We start from the raw sequence: 19394 nt of genomic DNA, 5'->3' as shown, positions 1-19394 counted from the left end.
GCGGAGGCCAGCTCAGGGATTCCATGAGGAATGTTCTAGAACACTGGGGGTCTCCTGTCCCACGTCTTCAAGGAAGTGAATGAAAGGACCTGCAAACGCTTCCCTGGACCCGTCTCAGAGGCTCCATCAAGGACTAGGCCCCCCAGAAGGAGCTCATGAGCTGTGGGCCCCGATGTGCCAGGTGCTTGCATGCACCCCCGTTCCGACTTCGGCCCAGGGAGGCGTAACAGGCACAGGTGAGAGGCCTGCGGCTCAGGGAGCAGGAACGTGCTCGTAGTCACACGGGTGCCATCCTTACTATTGAGTTTTGAGAACTCTTTACATATTCTAGATACAAATCCTTTCCTAGCTATAAATTTGCACGTTCTCCTACCACGTGGCTTGTCTTTTTATTCTCTTAACAGCGTCCTTGGAGGAGCCAAAGCTTTACATTTTGATAAAGCCCCACTCATCACTCCTTTTTGGTGTCACATCTAAGAAATCCTCGTATAACCCCAGGTCTCGACGATTACGATTTTTCTGCTACGCTCTCTTCTAAAAGTTGAGCATTTTAGGTTTTACATTTAGGCGTGTGGTCCACGTTGAGTTCATTTTGTCCACGTTATAAGGTGTCCAGTTGCTAGAAAAGACTGAGTTGCTTCTGCAACTTTGTCAAAAGTCCGTTATCCACGTGTGAATATATTTCTGGACTCTCCATGCCGTTCCTTTGGCCTATTATTAGTATGTTGATGGCGGTGCCTCCCCTCTTGGTTGCTGTTCCTATATAATGTCTGGAAATCAACTACTGGGAGTTCCCCCAAAAGAAAAGCCTTCTCTTTTCGAGTTGCTTTGGTTATTCCAGATCTTGCCCACTTGCAAATAAATGTGAGACTCAAGCTTGTTATTTCTTCCACGAGAGAGGCCTGATGGGATTTTGGTTGGGATCGTGCTGACTCCATATACCAACTGGGGGGCAACTGCCATCCTAACAGCACCGAGTCTTTGACCACTGAGCACAGCACCTCCGCTTACTTAGGTCTTCCCCGGTTGATTTCAGAAATGCTTCGAAGCTTTGCAGCGCACCTGCCTCGTACGTACGCCCGTCGGCATACGGATGTCTAAGAGTTGACCGTTTTCTCGCTATTATAAACAGCACTGCTTTTTGGGTCTCAAGTTCTGACTGTGGCTAGCGTACAGTTCCTTCGTGCACTCGGAGCTGGTGTCCCGTCGTCTTGCTGTACCACTGGTTCTAGCAGCGTCACTGCGGATTCCATCCGGGCTTCTACACAGACGGTGATTCTATCTACCCATGAAAAGAGTCGCTTCTTCCTTTTTTGAGATGAATGCCTTTTGTTTTTCATTCCTTACGGCACCGGCTCGAACTGCCAGCCCAACGCGGAGTAGAAGTAGTGAGAACAAGCATCTTCGACTCGTTTCTGCTTCTTGGACAAAAAAAAAAAAAAAAAAAAAAAAAAGCGAAACACAACACCACGCCATTCACTATTAAGTGTGATGCTAAGTGTCCGTTTTCCACCAACGCCTTCCTCCCCATCGGGGAAGCTCCTTTTCCGTATACCAAGTTCATGGAGCGCTTTTATCAGAAATGGGGTTGCGTTTTGGCAAATGCTTTTCTTGCATCCACGGAGGGGAGCAAATAGGTTTTCTTTCTCAGTTTGTTAAGATGGTGAATTATGTTGACTTACTTTCAAATATCACGCCACCCTCGCATTCCTGGGGTACATCTGGTCTCGGTGTCCTCCCCCCCTTTTTTTTTTTTTACACATTCTTAGACTGATTTTTCTACAATTGTGTTGAGAATCTCCTTATCTCTATTTCTTTTTTTTTAAGATTTTATTTATTTATTCATAAGAGACACAGAGAGAGAGGCAGAGACACAGGCAGAGGGAGAAGCAGGCTCCATGCAGGGAGCCCGATGCAGGACTCGATCCCAGGACCCCGGGGTCACGCCCTGAGCCAAAGGCAGACGCTCAACCACTGAGCCACCCGGGCATCCCTCTATTTCTGAGCTATATGAGTCTGGAGCGTTCTTGCGATGCCTTTGTCCAACTTTGACATCAGGGAGATACTAGCTTCATTGAATATGCTGGCAAATATTCCTTCCTCTTCAATTTTCCGGAAGGGTTTATGCAGAATCGGCATTACTTCTTCCATTCACTCTGCCTAGAATGCTCCAGGGAAGTCATCTGAGCCCAAGGTTTTCCACGTGGGATGCTTTTTGAACCACGGGTTGGATTTCTTTGATAGTCGTAAGGCTATTTCGAGTTCAGGTTGGCACCCGCCACCTCTCCTCTTCCTGAAGGGACCACTCAGTTCTCATCTCTCAGCCTCCCCCCTCCAACCCTCCCCACTCAGGGGAGGCCGAGGAGCACCCGGGGCTCAGAGAGGGTGTCGCCCGGTCCGTGTCACAGGGCCGGCAGGAGGCTTCTGGGCCCGTGTGTGCGTGTGTGGACGTGTTTGCGGGCGTGCGAGTGAGAGAACGTCTGCCTTCCCTGGGGCTCACTCACCGGCTGGCCTTTGGATCCAGGTTCCCCCCGGTTCCCAGGAAGCCCGGTGCCTCCCGCTGTCCCTCGTTTGCCAGGAGGACCCAGCTGCCCAGGTAACCCACTTTCGCCCTTTAAAAAGAAAAAACAAAACACCAAAATGACCAATCAATGGGGTTGGGGGGGACTTGGTCCTAGAGGAGGGGGGCTTAGGAGAGACAGAGTGGTGATTCCACAGGCCCCGCTGACATCTCGGGGACGGGATGCTGGGGCTCAGATGGCGGGCCTGGCGGGGGCTCAGAACTTCAGCCCCAACTTCCCCCGCCTGTCCTCTTCACTGTTTCCCCCCAGCAGACCACAAAGTTCCCACCCCCACTGCAGCCGCCTCCCCCTCTCTCCTCAAGTAAATCCCCCCCATGGAGGTGGGGGGACAAGGCCACCTCTCCCTGCCACCCGCCACCCCATGCCCACTGCTCCCGCAGAGGGTTCCAGCCTCTCCCCAGCTAAACCTCTTGCTTGGGGAGGCCGAGAGGAGCCATGTCTCAGTCGTCCACCTCGACCTCCCCTTGGGTGTGGAGCCCTGGGCTCAGGTCCACTGGCGGCTGCCTCCCCCACCGCGGGGAACACTTTCTAAAAAGATGCTTTTTGGACGAGCCCCTGGCTGCGAGCAGCAGCCGTTGTCCCACGAAGGCCCACAGGAGGGCGCCCAAGGGAAGCTCAACGCCCTGGGCCCGAGGGTATGCACAGCTACGGGGTGAACTGTCCCCTAAGTCAGGCGCCCATGTGGGCCGGGGACCCCGAGGACCGTCAGCGCCAGGGACTCCATTTCCACACAGGCCCCGGGACACGGGCGCCCGCGTCACCCTTCTAACCCACGTCATTATAGTTAGTGCCCAGGGTGAAAGGGTGGAAGGCGGGTGAGAAGGATCTGCAGGTGTCTGACCTTGAATCCCGGGGGCCCCTGCGCTCCAGGCAAGCCGGCCACACCTGGATTTCCTCTCTTCCCGGCAGGGCCCACGGGGCCAGGGTCCCCATCGTCTCCCTGCTCCCCCTGTACAGAAAGAGGGCGAAGGAGGACCCCTCACGTTGCAGGAAACAGGCAGCCGGGGGTGGGGGGGGGGCGGTGCAGGACGTCTCAGAGTCTGGGGTGGACTCTGAGTGGAACTGGAGGGAGGGAGGTCATCCTGCTAAGATTTTATTTATTTATTCATGAGAGGGCGGGGAGGGTCGGGGGCAGACACACAAGCAGAGGGAGAAGCAGGCGCCATGCAGGGATCCCGACGTGAGACTCGATCCCGGATCCCAGGACCACGTCCTGGGCCGAAGGCGGCGCTGAACCGCGGAGCCACCCAGCTGCAGATTTGTGAGTTCTGGGCCCACGCCCGAAACTTCTGGACGTGTTGGGCCTGCCCCGTCCAGGCTTCCCAACCTGCTCCTCCTGGCCCGTGGCCTACGGCAGGACCACCCCGGCGCCCCAACGCACACAACACACCTGGTCTCGGACGGAGACACGGTCTGTTAAGCCCCGGTGCTGCTCACCTGCTGTCCTGCTGGGCCATCCCTGCCGGGAAACCCGTCTGGTCCCGCGACACCCTCGGGGCCCTGTCTCCCCACCACGCCCCGGGGCCCCGGCAGCCCCTGCAGGCCCTGGGGGTATAAGAGAAGCGGGTGAGGGCCTCTGTGGAGGGCAGGGCGGCAGGCGGGGAGGACCGGCCAGGGCTGCGGCCACTCACCTGAATCCCCCTGCGTCCTGGAGCCCCGGCCTTGCCGTGCTTTCCCTTTGGTCCCTGTGAAAGCAAGGGGCACGTGACAGTCCGCCGGGAGGGGGGCCGGAACCCTGGGAGGTCTGGAAGGGGGGCTCAAAGGATCACGGGCTCCTGTGCGGCCCGGCCCTGCCCCTCCACCTCTTGGGCCTCAGTATCTGGACCTGCAGACGGACCCCAGCACTCCGGGCGTGGAAGCTGCCAGTGTTGTCACCGCCCCCGCTCTGGGCCCCGGGCCCCCACTGGCTCCCGGTGCTGCAGAGGCTCTAGGCCCTGCCCTTTCCCAGGGGGAGCCTGGGCCCACGGCTGGCTGGGCTCCCAGACCCTTTGATCCTCCAGAGTGTGGCTAGATCCCTGGGGGAGGGGGGGATGGAGAGGAAGGAGACAGGCCTGGGGGTGGGGGCCATTAAGACAGCACTGGCCCAGCCTCAGTGGAGGCAGACACGGGCTCTGGGTGCGAGGCGGGAAAGTCCTCGACCACCCCTCAGTTCCTGCCACCAGCATCGCTGCCCCCGCCCCCCTCCGGACCCCCGGACTCTCCAAATTTTCTCCCATTGTGTGGAATGAATGGCTGGGCTGGCTCTTGACTGCCCTGTGTTCAAATCCCCCTGCTGGCCCCACAGGTGGTCCCCCTCCTGGAGGCCCTGCCAGTGGAGCCGGTGATCCTCCCTCCCTCAGGCCCTTGGCGGGGGAGAGATCTTGGCCAGGGAGCACCCCGCAGGCCCCCAAGGGCCCAGCCTCCTGTAGCCTCCTACCTGCGGGGACCTGTGTCCGCCCTTGCCAGAGCGCCCCTCCCCCCGCCCCCTAAGGACATCAATCCCCTTACCTCTTCCCCTTTCGATCCTTTGGGTCCCGGCCGCCCCCGGGGTCCCGGATGCCCCTGCAAACCAAGGTGAGATGATGCAAAGCGGCCCCAGGATTCTCTCCCGGGGAGGGTGGCCAGTGTCCGCCTAGAGGGGGAGGGGTGGGAGGGGTTGGGGGGGCAGGCTCTGGGGGTGCCCCCGGCATCAGGGCGGGAGAAGCCAGAGTGGACTGCCCCGGCCTGACCTGCCAGGAGCAGGGCCCCCGACTGCCCCCACTGCCCGCCCGCCCACCTGGGGAAGAGAGGGAGAGGACAGGAAGCGCCACTCACTGGTAGGCCCTGCTGGCCTGGATCCCCTCGGAGGCCTGGCACACCTTCCTGACCCTGGAAGCCAAGGAGAGATGGGTGAGGGGCCCATCCTGGGGGGGCCGGGTAGCTTCCAGCCCCGGGGGAGCCCCCGAAGCCCTTGCTCCTCCTACCCAGGTGTCACTGCCCCGTCTCCTCTCAGCTTGCTGCTCTGCAAAGCTGCACAGGGGGAGGATGGAGGGGCGGGGGCAGGGAGGAGCCTGGGGGGCCTGGTGCTCCCTCAGTGGCCCGCCTCCCGCTTCTGTGCATTGCCTGGGCTGGGAGAGCCATGCCCGGCCCCAAAGGGGAGACCGAGGCCCCGCCAGGAAGGGTCTCTCCATCCACCCGCCCTCCCCGCCGCAGCCCTGCCAGTGTGCGCAAGACCCGAGCCCTTTGAGGGGGCCTGTGCTTCGGGCTGGGCACTGGCAGGGGGAGGGAGGGCCTGTCTCCTGCTGAGGGCCGGGGGGTCAGAGCCCTGGTACTCACAGGGTATCCCGGGTCCCCTGGCTCCCCGCGGTCTCCTCGATCGCCTACAGAGCCCTGGACGGCAAGGACAACAACACATGAGCCACCAGGGGTGGGGGACACAGAGCTGGGCCTCACGGGCCACCCCCTCTGACGCCTGCAGCAACTTCACCCCTGCTCAGCATCCCCCGCCCCTGCCCCCAGCATCAAGCCCGGGCTCCCCCTTGGCAGAGGTCCAGGGGACAGAAACGGGGGGCTCACCCGATCTCCAGGGGGCCCGGGTGGCCCCTCGGCCTTGCCGTCCTCGCCCTGCTCCCCCTGTGGACACAACCAGCTTTAGGACCCGCTCTTGGCTCCTGGTGCAGTGGGGGACTGCAGGCACTCCACACGGCGCAGAGGCCTTCATCAGAGATGAAGTCCAGCCGACTCAGGGTTACAGACGGGGAGACTGAGGCCAGAGAGGGGAAGGGGCAGGCCAGGGCGTGCGACCAGGACCGTGGAACCCAGAACAGCGCTCCTTCCTGTCGGGCCTGCCCCCTCCACCCCGTGGGTACCCTCGGGCCGCAAGACCCAGGCGGCTCAGAGCAGAGACCGTGGTCACACCAGCTTGCACAGGACCCAGGCCTCAGACCCTCCACAGGTCCCTTCCCAGCTGGGAGCTCTTCTGCTCAGCTGGGGGATGGGGGTGAGGCGGGGCAGAGGACAATGGCCATACCCAGGAGTGAGGAGGGCGAGGATTGGGGGAGATGATGCGAGAAACCCCCGCGTGGTGCTCGACAGGGACCCAACAGCCCTGTGAAGCGTGTAATGTTATTTTCCCCATTTGACGGATGAGGACACCGAGGCACAGAGGGGCGACGTGGGCTGCTCCACTGTTGAGCTCTGAATGGGAGTCCCTTTCTCCCATCTCTGCTGGAATAGGGTGGGCAGAGGGCTGCAGCTCTAACAGGAACCTCCTACCCTGGGTGGGAGCCCCGGAGCAGGCCCTGGGCGGCCCCAGGTTGCCCTCGGCTGTGGGCCAATTCGGAGAGTCTCGTCCACAGGACAGATCCCTGGCTGCGACACAGGACTGATGCCTTGCCGGGCTGCTCTGAGGACCAGGGAGGAAAGCTCGTACTGCCCACGTAGTAGGGGCTCAGATGGCCATGAAATCGGCTGTTGGTGACAGTAACGGGGGACGGTGTGTGGCCTGGATGCAGTCAGAGGGATGGGGTGGGGGAGGGTTTGGAGTGGAGGTCCTGAGCCCTGGCAGGCCACTCCGGGCCCTGGGCCACCACCCAGCCCAGAGGCTGGATGCCATGTGCCAGCTACAGGGAAGGTGTCATCGGAGCTGCAAGTGGCAGGATCCCAGGGCTCGCAACGTTCCAGCCCCGGACAACCGGTGTCCCCTCCCCTGGGGGTGCATTCTGGGCCGGAGGCTCAGCCGGGGCCCCCCGGATGCTGGCAGGGACTGAAGGGGAAGCCTGAGAGGCAGGAGAGGGAGCCATCCCTGGGGCTGGAGCCGGTCCCAGGCCCAATCAGCCCTGAGGGCTGGCAGCCGTAGTGCCTTGGCCCAGAGCCTCTGTGGCTCCTGTGGGCAGAGACCGAAGGCGGGAGGGACTTGGCCCGAGGCTCAGAACAAGTTGGACCCGAGGGGGTGGCCCAGGGAGTGGGGATTCCCTCTCCTCCCTGACCTCCCTCCATGGCTCTCTGTCCCAAGCCTCGGTCCCACCGTGGAGGGAGGCAGCGGGACTGGGGCACTTTGGAGAAGGAGGCCGTGTCTACCGGGTGTCCCTACGGCCTCCCTCGCTGCTGTGGCTGTTGGCCCATTTTACAGACCAGGAAACTGAGGCCCAGGGAAGGAAGGGTCTTAGCCAAGGCCACACAGGAATCAAAGGGTGCTGAACCCAAAGCTGGCTATACGGATCTCCCCCGCTCGCCCCTCGACACACACACACTGTGGCTGTAGCTTGGGGATGTGTTTTTAGCACCAGGACGCTGGAGGAGCCCCGTCTTCTCCTTGTTCCCAGAGTCCCATCGCTAATCCCTCGAGACACCACCCAAGGAAGTCACCAGTCAGCAGTGCATTAGCTCACCCGGGTGCCTGTTTCCAGCCTGGGAGGCACAGCCTGACCTCAGAGTCTGAACCCTGGTCCCTGGTCCTGACCTAGTCCTTAAGCAGCCAGAGACTCCGTTTCTCCATCTGTCATGTGGGACTCTGACCCCTCTGCATGGAGATGCAGTGAGGACCACGGCGAAGTCCTGGGGGAGCTTTGCTCAGGGCTGTTTTGCTTTGGGGTCTCCCCTGGGAACCTGCTCCCCCCTCCCAGCACCCTCCAGCTGGTGCCTGGCTATTTGCTCTTGTGTCTAGTCCCCTCTGGAGGTCTTTAGGGCATCAGTCAGTCCACAGCCCCTAGCTCAGGGCCGAGAAAACACTTCTTCATTATCATAAATCCATAAATACCTGTCAGATGCCCAAATGAATGAGTGAACCTAATACCTTATCACTAAGAAAGTGGCCTGGCTGCCATATACACGATGTCCTGCTTAGCCGCACATTCGGGAGGTACCCACCCACTTAACAGATGGGGTGATCAAGGCTCAGGAACCCTGGGGCCCCGCCCAAGGCCTTTGCCCTTAGGTTTAGGGTCAGGAACCCATTCTCAGTAGCCATAGAAACTGGGCCTGGGGCCCGCAGGTGGCTCAGAGGGACGTTCAGCCTTGTGTCAGGGTCTATGTTAACCCCGCCTGTGCCAGCTGTGGGAGACTGAGGGCCGAGGGCGGGGGACTCAGGGTACTGAGTGGCACTTCCAGCAGCTTCCTGTGGGATGCTGGAGCCCACTGATTGCAGATCTCTCCAAGCAGGAGGAAGGGGCCAGCTGGACAGCCAGCCAGGCCAGGGTGATTCACACGGCAGCGGGATGTAGTTAGTGGGTAGCTGACTCAGCGAACGAAGGGATGGCTGCGGAGGCAGGGGGGCAAGGAGATGGGGAGAGGGGTGGCCGCCTGCTAGGACGCATTCCAGCTGAGCCACCAGGGGAGGAGGGAGGCAAGAACAGGGGTGCTCAGAGTCGCCAAGGTAGGACTCAAAAGCCCAGGTCCAGGGCCAGTTTGGTGCTGCCTTGGATTGTGACCCAGGGCCGATGGCTTGGCCCCCTGGTCCCATGTCCCCACCGGCACCGTGCAGCAGGGCACAGCAATCGGCAAGCTTTCTTCTAGCAATTTCTCTCCTCCACCGAGGCTGGAGCCAAGCAGAGGGGTATGGACATGCCCTCCCTCTGCCTCAGTGGCACCCTCCCGGCTGTGAAAGGCTGGCCTCGCGGGCGGCCCTCCGCTGGCCCTCGCTGGGGGCTCTCGCTCCTGAGCAAGCCTTCAATGCCCACGTTCACACAGATGATGGAACTGCAGTTCTAGTCCCAACATGACGGGCGGGCAGAGCTGTGGTTTTGCTCCGGCGCTGGGCACAGCCCTGACACGCAGCCCACCTGTGTTCAGCGTGGGTCTAACGGCTCCTGGCTGGCCGCGGGGTGAGCTGACCGTGAACTTCCCCATCAGCCTGGCCACAGTGCCCCGTGGGCTGGCTCCTGCCAGCCGGGATGGGAGGGAGCGGCTGCCTCCCAGGCCTGAGCACCCACCTTTTCGCCCTTTGGTCCAGGAGGTCCGAGGGGGCCCATGATGCCTTTGTGTCCCTGCGGGAAACAAGATGGCAAGGGGTGAGAGCATGGGGGAGTGAGGACCGAGAGGCACAGTGATGGACAGGAGCTCAGAGATGGAGACCCTGGGCTGCGAGTTTGGGTCCTGGCTCTGCCCCAGCTCCCTGTGCCACCCTGAGCAGGCCCTGTGCCTCCTGGGGCCTGGCCTCCCGGACAGGCCGTGTCAGTCCCTCTAAGGGCTGGGCCCACTTGGATGGTCGGGGCGCGGGTCACCCCAGCCTGGAGCAGATCTGGGGCCAGAAGTCTGAGAGCCAGCTGTGTCCCCTGGGGCAGGGGCAGGGCCAAAATGCTTCCCCAGGCTGTGGCGAGAAGCACACAGGCAGGCTCCCCCCTGGGGCTTCGGGGGCCTCCTCTCTAGTTCCCATGTCCTGTGCCCTGCCCCTTCTTCTGCCCTCCTGTCCGCCTCCTCTCTCTGCTGTGCCTCCTTCAGACACCGGATCCCACCTTCAGACCTAACAAGCTGTCACGAGTCTCCCCAAGCCTCCGTTTCCCTTTCTGAGCTAGCCCCGAGCCTCTCTGAGGACTAGTCACCCAAATGTCTAACACAGGTTTGGCTCCGCCGCCTCTAACACGGGGCCCAGCTCGGATGCAAAAGCGAGGTAAGGCTCTTCCCCTTCCACAGACAGCAGGTGCGACGCCCAGATGGGAAGCATGCGTGGCACCCGCCACGGGAAGGAAGGACTCAGCCGGGGCGCGTGGAGGGGGTGGGTGTTTCTATCTGTGTGCCCCTGCTCTGTGGGCCCCAGGAGACCAGGGATCTTCAGTGGCCCAAGGGGGGTGGTGGGGGCAGAGGCGGAGGCACGCCTGGCGTGCCAGGTGGAGCCAAGGACAGAATTGAGGAGGGGGAGGTGAGATTTTCTTACATCGTAACCAGCGAGTCCCGGTTCTCCTTGGGCCCCCATCCGTCCTGGAGCACCCTAGGAGAGGAGCAGACCCGTGCTGGAACAGGCGTGGTTCTCACAGCAGGGCCTGGGCGCTGGCTCCAGCCCAGGTCAGCCCAGCAGACTGGCACATCCGCGGCCCAGAACCCAGGCTGGGGAGCAAGTGGCAACTGTCCCCTCCTCCCTTAGCTCCCCTTCTCCCTCCAGCCCTTCCTTCTGTCAGCTCCAGGGGTTCAGAGCCCCAGTGGCTAAACCGTCTTCACCTTTGTGAGCCACTTTTAAACAGAACTGCTATAGAAAGTTATACAAATTTACAGTTAAATCAATTATATTAAAAACAAAGATGAGGGCAGTCCTGGTAGCTCAGTGGTTTAGCGCCACTTTCAGCCCAGGGTGTGATCCTGGAGACCTGGTTCGAGTCCCACATCGGACTCCCTGCTGGAGCCTGCTTCTCCCTCTGCCTGTGTCTCTGCCTCTCTCTCTCTCTCCTCTCTGTGTCTTATGAATAAATAAATAAAATCTTTAAAAAATTTAAAAAAAATAATAACAAAGATGATAAATACCCAAAACTCCTCCCTTCCTAATAATTTTACTACTTTTTACTATTATCTATGCTCCAGCCTATTTCCGTCTATGGAGTTCGTGTGGCAAAGCTACCAGATGACAGACAATCCTGCGCACCTCCTCCCAACTGTGCGTTCAGGACACCGAGCTGACGGCACGAAATTGGCCGCGATGGGAGCATTTACAGCACAGACGCTGCCGGTCAGTGCCACACGCACCGGGTCAGCTGTTTATCTGTGCACAGTGGCGGCTCAGGAATGCCGTCACTTGCCTGCCTCCCCCCTGCTTGCTCCCCTAGCTGCTGGCAGACCCCTGGGACCCTCCTTCAGGGCAGGCCAGCAACAGGTTGGGCTGCCCTCAGCGTCACCTAGGGATCTACAGCTGGATCCACATGAATCTATTTCCACCCTGATCTTCATGAATCTGTTTCCAGTGGGAAAACTCCTTGTTCCCTAAAAACACTCCTGAGGGGCTGGTCTCCTCCTCCCACCCTAGAATGAGGCTTCTTAATCTGGGTCTATAAAGGACAGCAGAAGACCCACAGCCCCCTTCAAATTGCAAGAAATACTTGGCATTGTGGGTAGTTTTCCAGGGAGAAAGGCTGCAGCTTCTACTGTTTCTCCAAAGGACCCATGATTCAAGAGAAGCAGTTGGGACAAGGCACAGCCAGTGGTTTGGCTGAGAAGTAGAGCAGGTGATACCCCTTTCTGCCCCTGGACCCCCCACCCCGACCTCTACTCCGTGCCTGACCCGCCCCACCCCACCCCACCCGAGAGTTCTCACCGTTGGTCCCAGGCTGCCCCGGGACCCTTTAGGGCCTGGGGTGCCAGGGGGTCCGGGGTCTCCAGGGACGCCCATCTCACCCAGCTGTCCTTGGTAGCCCTTGGCACCCTGCAGAGGGAGAAGACACAGGCTGTCACTAGACCCCAGCAGGAGGAGAGAGGGGTGGGGTAGGGGTAGGGGAAGAGGGCCTGTGGAGATCATGGCCGTAGGAGGAGTGGAACCCACCTTGGCTCCAGTCCGGCCTTTCTCGCCTTGCTTCCCAGGTTTTCCTTCAGGACCCTGAGGGGAGCAGGAGGGAAGGAAAAGGGTGAGAAATGAGCGAAACTTGAGGCAGACCCACGGAGCATATGGAGCATTGGGACAGGAGCTCTGAGGGGGGACTGCCTGGGTTCCAAACTCACCTTGAGCTCAATACCCCTGGGACCTTGTGATGGAGGCTTTGTCTGCAAAGTGGGGACAGGAGTCCTGTCTGCCTCGCGGTATGAGGTCAACCCGGGGATGGCCTCTCCTGCTCACCAGGTGCCTGACCCTGGTATGTGCTGGATAAATCCCCCTTTCAGGAACTGCTGGGTGCCCAAGCTGTCTGCATGAGAGCAGCTCTCTGCTCTGCCACATGCCACACACTGTTCCAGCCTCCCAGCCACCCTGAGCCACAGCAGGGCGGGCACTTCCACTGGGGTAGCTAGGCCACTCCCTCCAACAGGACGCTCTGCACCCTCCCCCATAGGGCATCCCAAAATGCTACTCTCCTTTGCCCTGCTCTTGTCAGGGCCACTCATTTCAGGGAGTGCCTGTAAGTGCGCATGTGTGAGCATAAGAGAGGAAAAAAAAGGGAGAGAAGAGAATCCCAACACTGAGCCACACTGGGTTGGGAGGGAGGGGGTAAAGCAGGCTGTGTTTCTGGTCTGGAAAGGACAGCCTGATGGTCTCCAGAGGACAGCCCCTCAAGACCCAAACCTCTAAGGGAGCTGGGAAAAACAAGGACATTCTTGGCAAGCACTAAAGAGCTAGTTGGATTCAATCTCTTTGGCTGTATTAACAGAGGTACATGCTGTAGGATGAGGAGGGGATGGGCCCCACCTTGGAATAGGAGGAGGCACCGACTGGCGGAGGGAAGGCAGGAAGATGGGATCTTAGAGGAGCCAGGAAACACATGTGCTAACTCAGAGGCACCTGATGGCAATCTTCAGATTTCTGCCTCAGGGCAGCTGTGTTCTCTGGGGTGGTCAGTGGACGGAAATTACAGGGAGGCCCGCTTTGATTCAGCACAAGGACAAAACATGGCAAAATGTACTGGAATAGATGATTCTCTGTCCCCAAGGAAAGTAAGTGCCAGTTAGATCACCCTGAGGCCCTCCGGAAGGAGGCAGTGGCAGTCCTAGAAGGACCAAGCACAGACTGCCCTACCTTCTGGTGCCTAAGTCCTCATGTGACCCTGGACAACCTCCTCCCCTTCTGTGTGCCTCAGTTTCCCTGCCTCTCATATGTAGGTCTTAAACTAGCTGTGTACTGTCTGTGGCCTCTTGCCACACGGGGCTACGGAGCGTGTGAAAGGTGGCTACTGGGAGGGGGAAACCAAATTCTTAGTCAATTTACTTTTAATTGAAATCAAATTTAAAGACGGATAATTCGGTTGTCGTAAAACTTTTACGTGTGCTTGGAACAACCTGGAAATATGAATCTACGTTCTCAGCTGTGTATTTTATGAAATGTAAACACAGATCGAGCCTCTCCAATGAAAATTTAGCATCCGGATTAAGATGTGCTGTAAAAGTAAATCACACATCAGATTTCATAGATTCATGCAGAAAACAAGAATGCAAAATACCTGATTAATGATTTCTATGTTGATTACATGTTGGAAGCGTTCGTATCTTGGATATATTGGGCTGGATGTAATTTACCGTTAAAATGTCTTTCACCCACTTCTCTTTACATTTTGAAAATGTGAGGATTGAAAAACTTTAAGTTGCACATGTGGCTCGTCTTCTGTCTGTTACCGGGCAGCACTGAACTGGACCAGGTCCAGTAATGGAGCAGTCACTACCATCAAGGCTTCAACCACAGCCCAGGCACCGTGGCTGCGTTCTGGCCCCAGGCCTGGGAGGAAGGGGTTATTTATTCCATTTGAGGGCCAAAGACAAAGGCGCAGTGAGCTGAAGACGCCACCCGCAGGTCCCGTAACCTAGGTGGGTTTGAATGAGATGTGGATTTTCAGTTGTCCCAGGCTGGTCATATCTGGGCAACTGACACCGTGATACAGGGGCCGCTGGAACATGTCAATGGCTGAGGTGATTGTTATTGGCTGATCCCTTTGTCAGAAGGAGAAATGAGTCAGCACTGAAGAATTCAGCACAGGGCCAGGGCCCCGGGAGTCTCCCTCAGGACAGGGCGGCCGGCCACTCGTTCTGACAGGCCCTCTCCAGCTGGGAATGTCCCTCATGGTGTGGGAAATCCTGAGTAAGAGCTGGAGCATCCAGCGGGGTGAGGCTGCAGGGCCAGAATGAAGACTTTTGCTGGGCCCCCATCCATGGAGATGTGTTTCTGGAGAGGCTCTGATGGCTCATAAAATTCTATTTTTAAATACTCCACTGTTTCCTGGCCAGAGTGGGTGATGCTTGTCCTGTAGCCCTGATGCCAAAGAGACAAGCCTCTCACCACCTCTGTCACCCAACACACACTCAGTCTGGCCCCAGGGAACCTCCTTGCAGTTCCAGTATATAAAAATTGGCAGAAATAGCAAAACACGGACACTAATTCTGCTGCTACCACCACCACTGCCCCATCACCATGGCCACTGTCACCACCACTGCCACTGCCACCACCACCATCATTGCCACTATCATCATCACCACCACCTCTACCATCATCACCATCATCCTCACCATCACCGCCAACTTCACATCATTACCACCATCATTAATACTATCACCTCCACCATCACCATCACCATCATCACCATCATCATTGCCACCATTGTCACCATCACCGTCATCCTCACTATCACCACCACCTTCACCATCATCACCACTATCACCTGCACCATTACCACCATCACTAATACTATCACCTCTACTATCACCATCATCACAGTCGTCACCATTGCCACCACCATCCCTGCTACTATCACCAAAACCATCACCATCGTTGCCACCATCATCACCATCATCACCATTATTACCACCACCATCACCAATACCATCACCTCCACCATCACCGTCTCCACCATCATCACCATAACCATCACCATCATCAATATCATCATCATCTTCACCTCCAACCATCAACATTACTACCATTACTACCACCACCACCACCAGCAGCTTCTAGTCGTTTTCTCCTCCAGATTCATAAAGACAACATTTGTTTTCTGGCACACTGTCGAAAGTACTTTCTTTTCCACAGTTTCACTGACTCTTTAAAGATAAGAAAACCAAGGCTCATAGAGGGGCAGCAGTGATCTGCCTAAGGTCACAGAGACAGTGGATTCTCAAGCTAGAACTCAACCTTTGGACTCTAGGCCCAGGGCTATTTCTGCTGCATGTTGCCACCCGTCCCACGGCCATGATACTCAAAAGTTTACTAAGAAAGGGCCCCTGGAATGTTGGAACCCAAAGTGATCTCAGCACGCATTCCTCCCCAATCCTTCAGCGTACCAAGCGCGTGACCCAGGGAGGGCAGCAGCAAGTTCTGGTGAGGAATCACAGATTCTAAATCCCCCCTGCTAAATTCAGGGTGGCTGAATGTGGGACAAGTTCAGCAGGGCCAGGCTTGTGGAGGGCGTGGCAGCCAGACTGAGGAATGTGATGCTAGGTCCAAGGGCGCTCGGGAGCCGTGGGAGGGTTAGGCAGGGGCGGGGCACGGGCAGACAGTGCTCTGGGAAGCTCGCAGGTGGAGGAAGGATCACAGCGGAGACCCTTAGGTAGCTGCTATCTAGAGACCTCCTGTCCAACTGCCTGAACAGGCGTGGGTGGCACGTCCACCCGGAGCCCCAAGTGACACACTCACCCGGACGCCAGTGATGCCAGGGGGGCCGGGGGGCCCGTCCTCGCCCATCAGGCCCTCCTGGCCTTTGTCGCCACGTTCACCATCAGGCCCAGGGTCACCCCTGTCCCCCTAGGTTGGAAGAACACAAGGAAGGGAGAGAGAGAGAGAGGCAGACAGAGAATAAATTAGTCACTAAGCCCATCAGAGATGCTAAACCTCAAGGCTCCGTTTGGATGTCCACAGCCGAGCAGCCCCTGGATTCCCTGATGGTTCCGTGAGCCACCCAAAGGGTCAGGGTGGCCTGGCCTGGCTGGCACAGGGGACACCCCCGACATGGTACCTGGGCCAGGGAGGAAGTCGCTCAGAGGGAACACGGGACCCCGACCCCTCCCACCCCAAGGAATTCACAGGAAGGGGGCAGCTCTGGAAGCCTGGGGCTCGGGCGATTTCTCCCCAAATATTTCTACTTGGGGGACAAGAGTCTTAAGATGCTGATGGAGACTTTAAAAAAAGGAAAACAATTCACCCAATCCTGCCTCTCCAAAATGACTCCATTTTTTTGAGTTGCATTTTCAACCCCTGCTTGCATGAAAACAGTGGACAGTGATAATGAGCCTGAGGTCGCAGTTCCTGTCGCTCCGCACCAGGCTCGCGGCCGAGGCACGGGTGACCCGAAGCAAGGAAGCTCGTCAGCAGTACGTGAAGCCTTAGGGGTCTAATCCAACCGCACTGCTTAGCTCCATCTTATTTTTTCTGTTTTTTTTTTTTTTTTTTTTTCTACTTGTCTGACTCTACAGCGAGCACCACCTCCCCTCGCTGTCTACTCAGCCCGGCTCTCAGCCTCGCCGGACGCGGGGCCCTCCCTCCATCCAGCAGGCAGCAGTTACCACTTGCATGGCACTTGCCACGTCCAGGCCACGTCCTGGCAGGCTGAGCCGTGCCAGGCCAGGGCATGGGCTGGTGCCCTGGCAGCCACGGGCAGAGCAGGACTGAGGGGGCAGCACGGGCCGTGGGCACAGAGGAACAGGATGGCGCCCATCGGAAGGCCACCTCCATCGGGCTGGCAGGCCCGGCGGGGCTCGTGGCCAGTCTGCAAGTGGCTGAGCTGGGACTGTGCAGAGGGACCCGTGGGAAAGCGTCTGAAGTCATGCATAGGAGGAAGGGGTGGGCGGCGGCTGTCGGGGGAACGGGCTGGGAGAAGGGGAGCGTGTCTTGGCCAGCGCTGTGTCCCGGCGCCACGCTTTACAAGGAACGCTGATAAACTGGGGCGGGTCCAGGAGAAAGATCAGGGTGCAGAAGGCATGAGGCCGGAGCCTGGGAACAGGTCTGCTGAGAGCTGACCCCACAGTCCGGACCTGCTGGGGCCTGGGCTCTGGGTGCAAGACGCTGGCGCAGGGGCCTCTGCGGGTGATTTCTAGCTCAGCTGGGGACAGGGGAGCCTCCCCAGTGAAGAGGGGTCCAGAGATAGGGGAGGGACACCCCAAGCTGAGGTGTGGGCCGGCTCAGAGCAGACCTGGGCACCAGGGCAGGGTGGGACGGGTTGGTTTGTGAGATCCCGTCCCACTGAGATTCTCGGGCTCCCAGCACAGCCCGGCATGGAGACGGGGCACTGCCCCCATGAACCTGCTACAGACTCCAGCTCCAGGACTCCCCCCCCCCCGGCTCGTCAGCCCCGGCCCCCTGCTCTCCTGGCTCTCAGAGGCAGGCGGCCTGCTCCAGGCGGCTGGGCTGGTTTTCAGAGAGAAGCCCCGGCCTGGCACCTGCAGGGGCCCTGGCCCCAGGGACCGCCCAGACCCCCGCAGCCTGGGGTGGCGTACTTGAGGATCCCCTGCACAGTGGGCTCTGGGCGGGGGCGCAGGGGGCGGGATCCTGGAGAATTCTAGAGTCCCGGGGCATCTGTGAATGCTCAGGAGAGCCTTAGCCATCGTCTAGCTCAACCTTCTGGAGTTCAAGCTGGGGGACTAAGGCCCAGGGCAAGGAAGAGGCTTCGCAACAGCTTGTTAGGCCAGTGGCAGAGCACGCGTGAGACCCTAGGGTTCTGGCGCTTTGGAATTCTGAGGTTCTCTGTGCAGGGGACGTCACCCCCTCACTGCTGGGGTTCTGTTGCTGAAACTGGAATCTCGCTGCCACCCCTCAAGAGCTGCGTGACCCTGGGCAAGTGTCTTCATTTGTAAAATAAGCAGCACAGGGTTACTACAGGGATTGAAAGGGCTAATCCACGTAAGTAGCTTAGCATAGCGTCTGGCGAGGGAGTTCTGGATAGACCTTAGTCTTGGCAGGAGTGACCGCCACCACCGCCACCACCACCCGCTGGCTGTCGGCAAACTCAAAGGACACGATCAGCATGGAAACACTCTATCAACTATCAAGTGCTGCGTGGTGTCCGAGAGGTGGTTTTCACCGTGAAGGTGACTCTCGGGACAAAGGCCGTACAGACGGCAGGATGGATGAGGAGGGAAGACGCTGGACGCCCGCACAGCTACTCTGGCCCAAGGTCTAGGGCTGGGCTGCCTCTGAAAGGAGAGGAAGAGGATGAAGGCAGTGCCAGGTGCGGCGCTGAGAGAGCGGGAAAGGCTGCGTGAGACCTCGAAGACCCCGCTCCCAGCCCACCCCAGTAAGAAGATCCAAGGGGAAGAACGGTGGCTGGCCAGAAGCGGAAGAGGCCCCCGCGCTGGGACTCAGTTTCCTCATCTGTCAAGTGGGGATGGTGACCCGTGTAGCTCACAGGGCAGCTGGGAGGATTAAACGGGTTTGGTCACATAAAGCGCCCAAGGCAGGTGGTGCGAGTGCACGGTGAGCACCCAGAGCATCTCGGCTGGAATGTTCTCCAGCGTCACTGCAATTCACGCAGGCACCTGGCAGAGGGTGTGCAGGGGCCACAGGGGCCCGGGGTTACCCAGCCAGGCCCCCGAGGTACCCTGGGAGGCGGCCCAGCTGGAGAGGAGAGAAGCAGGCGCTGGCAGACAGGGGGGCGCTCTCGGCCTTGCAAGAAAACCCCGGGGGTGGGGGGGATGGGGAGCCGGCCAGGGGCCTGTCCCAGGGGCGTCCAGGTAGATGGGGAAGCCCTGGGGGCCCAGAGCAACTAGGGGATGGGGCGGTGGGGGCGGGGGTGTGGCGATGGGGAATTGAGGGCTGCTTATCTGGGGTCACATGGAGAGGAAACGGGTGACAAAGGGATTCTGGGATGTGGCACTGAGCCCTGGGCTGAGAAGCTGACTCACGGGGTGACGGGCCAGCCCTGGGGAAAGCCCACCTATCCTTGTTCCAGGGCTGAGCTGGGGCCGGCTGCCAGCGACAGGCTGGGGCTAGAGGTGGAGCTGGTAAGTCGGGAGAGCGATGCCCACCTGCCCCGGGGTTCGGGGGAGCCCTGGCGCCTCCTGAAGGTGCCAGCACCTGCGGCTGACAGAGGAATTCGCGGGACGCAGCAGGGCACGGTTAGGCTGACCTACCCGCTTTAGTGCTGGGGAGCCCTGGGTTTGAATTTTGGGTTCTCCGCTCACAGCCCTAGACTCTGGATGAGTGCGCCTCTGCCTCCACTGAGCCTCAATCCCCTCACCCGTAGAATGGGTGCACGGTGTAGACGGGTAGCCGAGGCTTGGGTCTCGGCTGTGCCAATTACTAGCTGTGTGTCC

General features: G+C 59.1%; 1 protein-coding gene and 1 long non-coding RNA gene across 6 annotated transcripts in view; one reads left to right on the top strand and one right to left on the bottom strand.

Annotated features, from left to right (window-relative positions):
- Positions 1-19394, bottom strand: part of COL27A1 (collagen type XXVII alpha 1 chain) — a 135109-nt gene that overhangs the window by 12673 nt on the left and 103042 nt on the right. For 4 of the 5 annotated variants that reach the window (XM_072842498.1, XM_072842493.1, XM_072842497.1 and 1 more), the window contains 13 exons: positions 15784-15891; positions 12001-12054; positions 11776-11883; positions 10411-10464; positions 9470-9523; positions 6117-6173; positions 5877-5930; positions 5376-5429; positions 5070-5123; positions 4214-4267; positions 4020-4127; positions 3424-3531; positions 2505-2612 (listed from right to left, as the gene is read on the bottom strand). In XM_072842498.1, coding sequence (XP_072698599.1) covers positions 2505-2612; positions 3424-3531; positions 4020-4127; positions 4214-4267; positions 5070-5123; positions 5376-5429; positions 5877-5930; positions 6117-6173; positions 9470-9523; positions 10411-10464; positions 11776-11883; positions 12001-12054; positions 15784-15891 — 975 coding nt within the window. Of the gene's footprint in view, positions 1-2504; positions 2613-3423; positions 3532-4019; positions 4128-4213; positions 4268-5069; positions 5194-5375; positions 5430-5876; positions 5931-6116; positions 6174-9469; positions 9524-10410; positions 10465-11775; positions 11884-12000; positions 12055-15783; positions 15892-19394 lie in introns of all 5 variants that reach the window. The other variant, XR_012038508.1, reaches the window with a different exon arrangement.
- Positions 58-1465, top strand: LOC140641923 (uncharacterized). The gene is made up of 2 exons (XR_012038509.1): positions 58-236; positions 1037-1465. It is a non-coding gene; the product is annotated as an uncharacterized lncRNA (long non-coding RNA).

Source organism: Canis lupus, chromosome 10 (genome assembly GCF_048164855.1).
Source record: "Canis lupus baileyi chromosome 10, mCanLup2.hap1, whole genome shotgun sequence".
Classification (NCBI taxonomy): domain Eukaryota; kingdom Metazoa; phylum Chordata; class Mammalia; order Carnivora; family Canidae; genus Canis; species Canis lupus.
The sequence above is the reverse complement of the archived record's forward strand: the minus strand, read 5'-3'. Positions and strand labels throughout refer to the sequence as shown.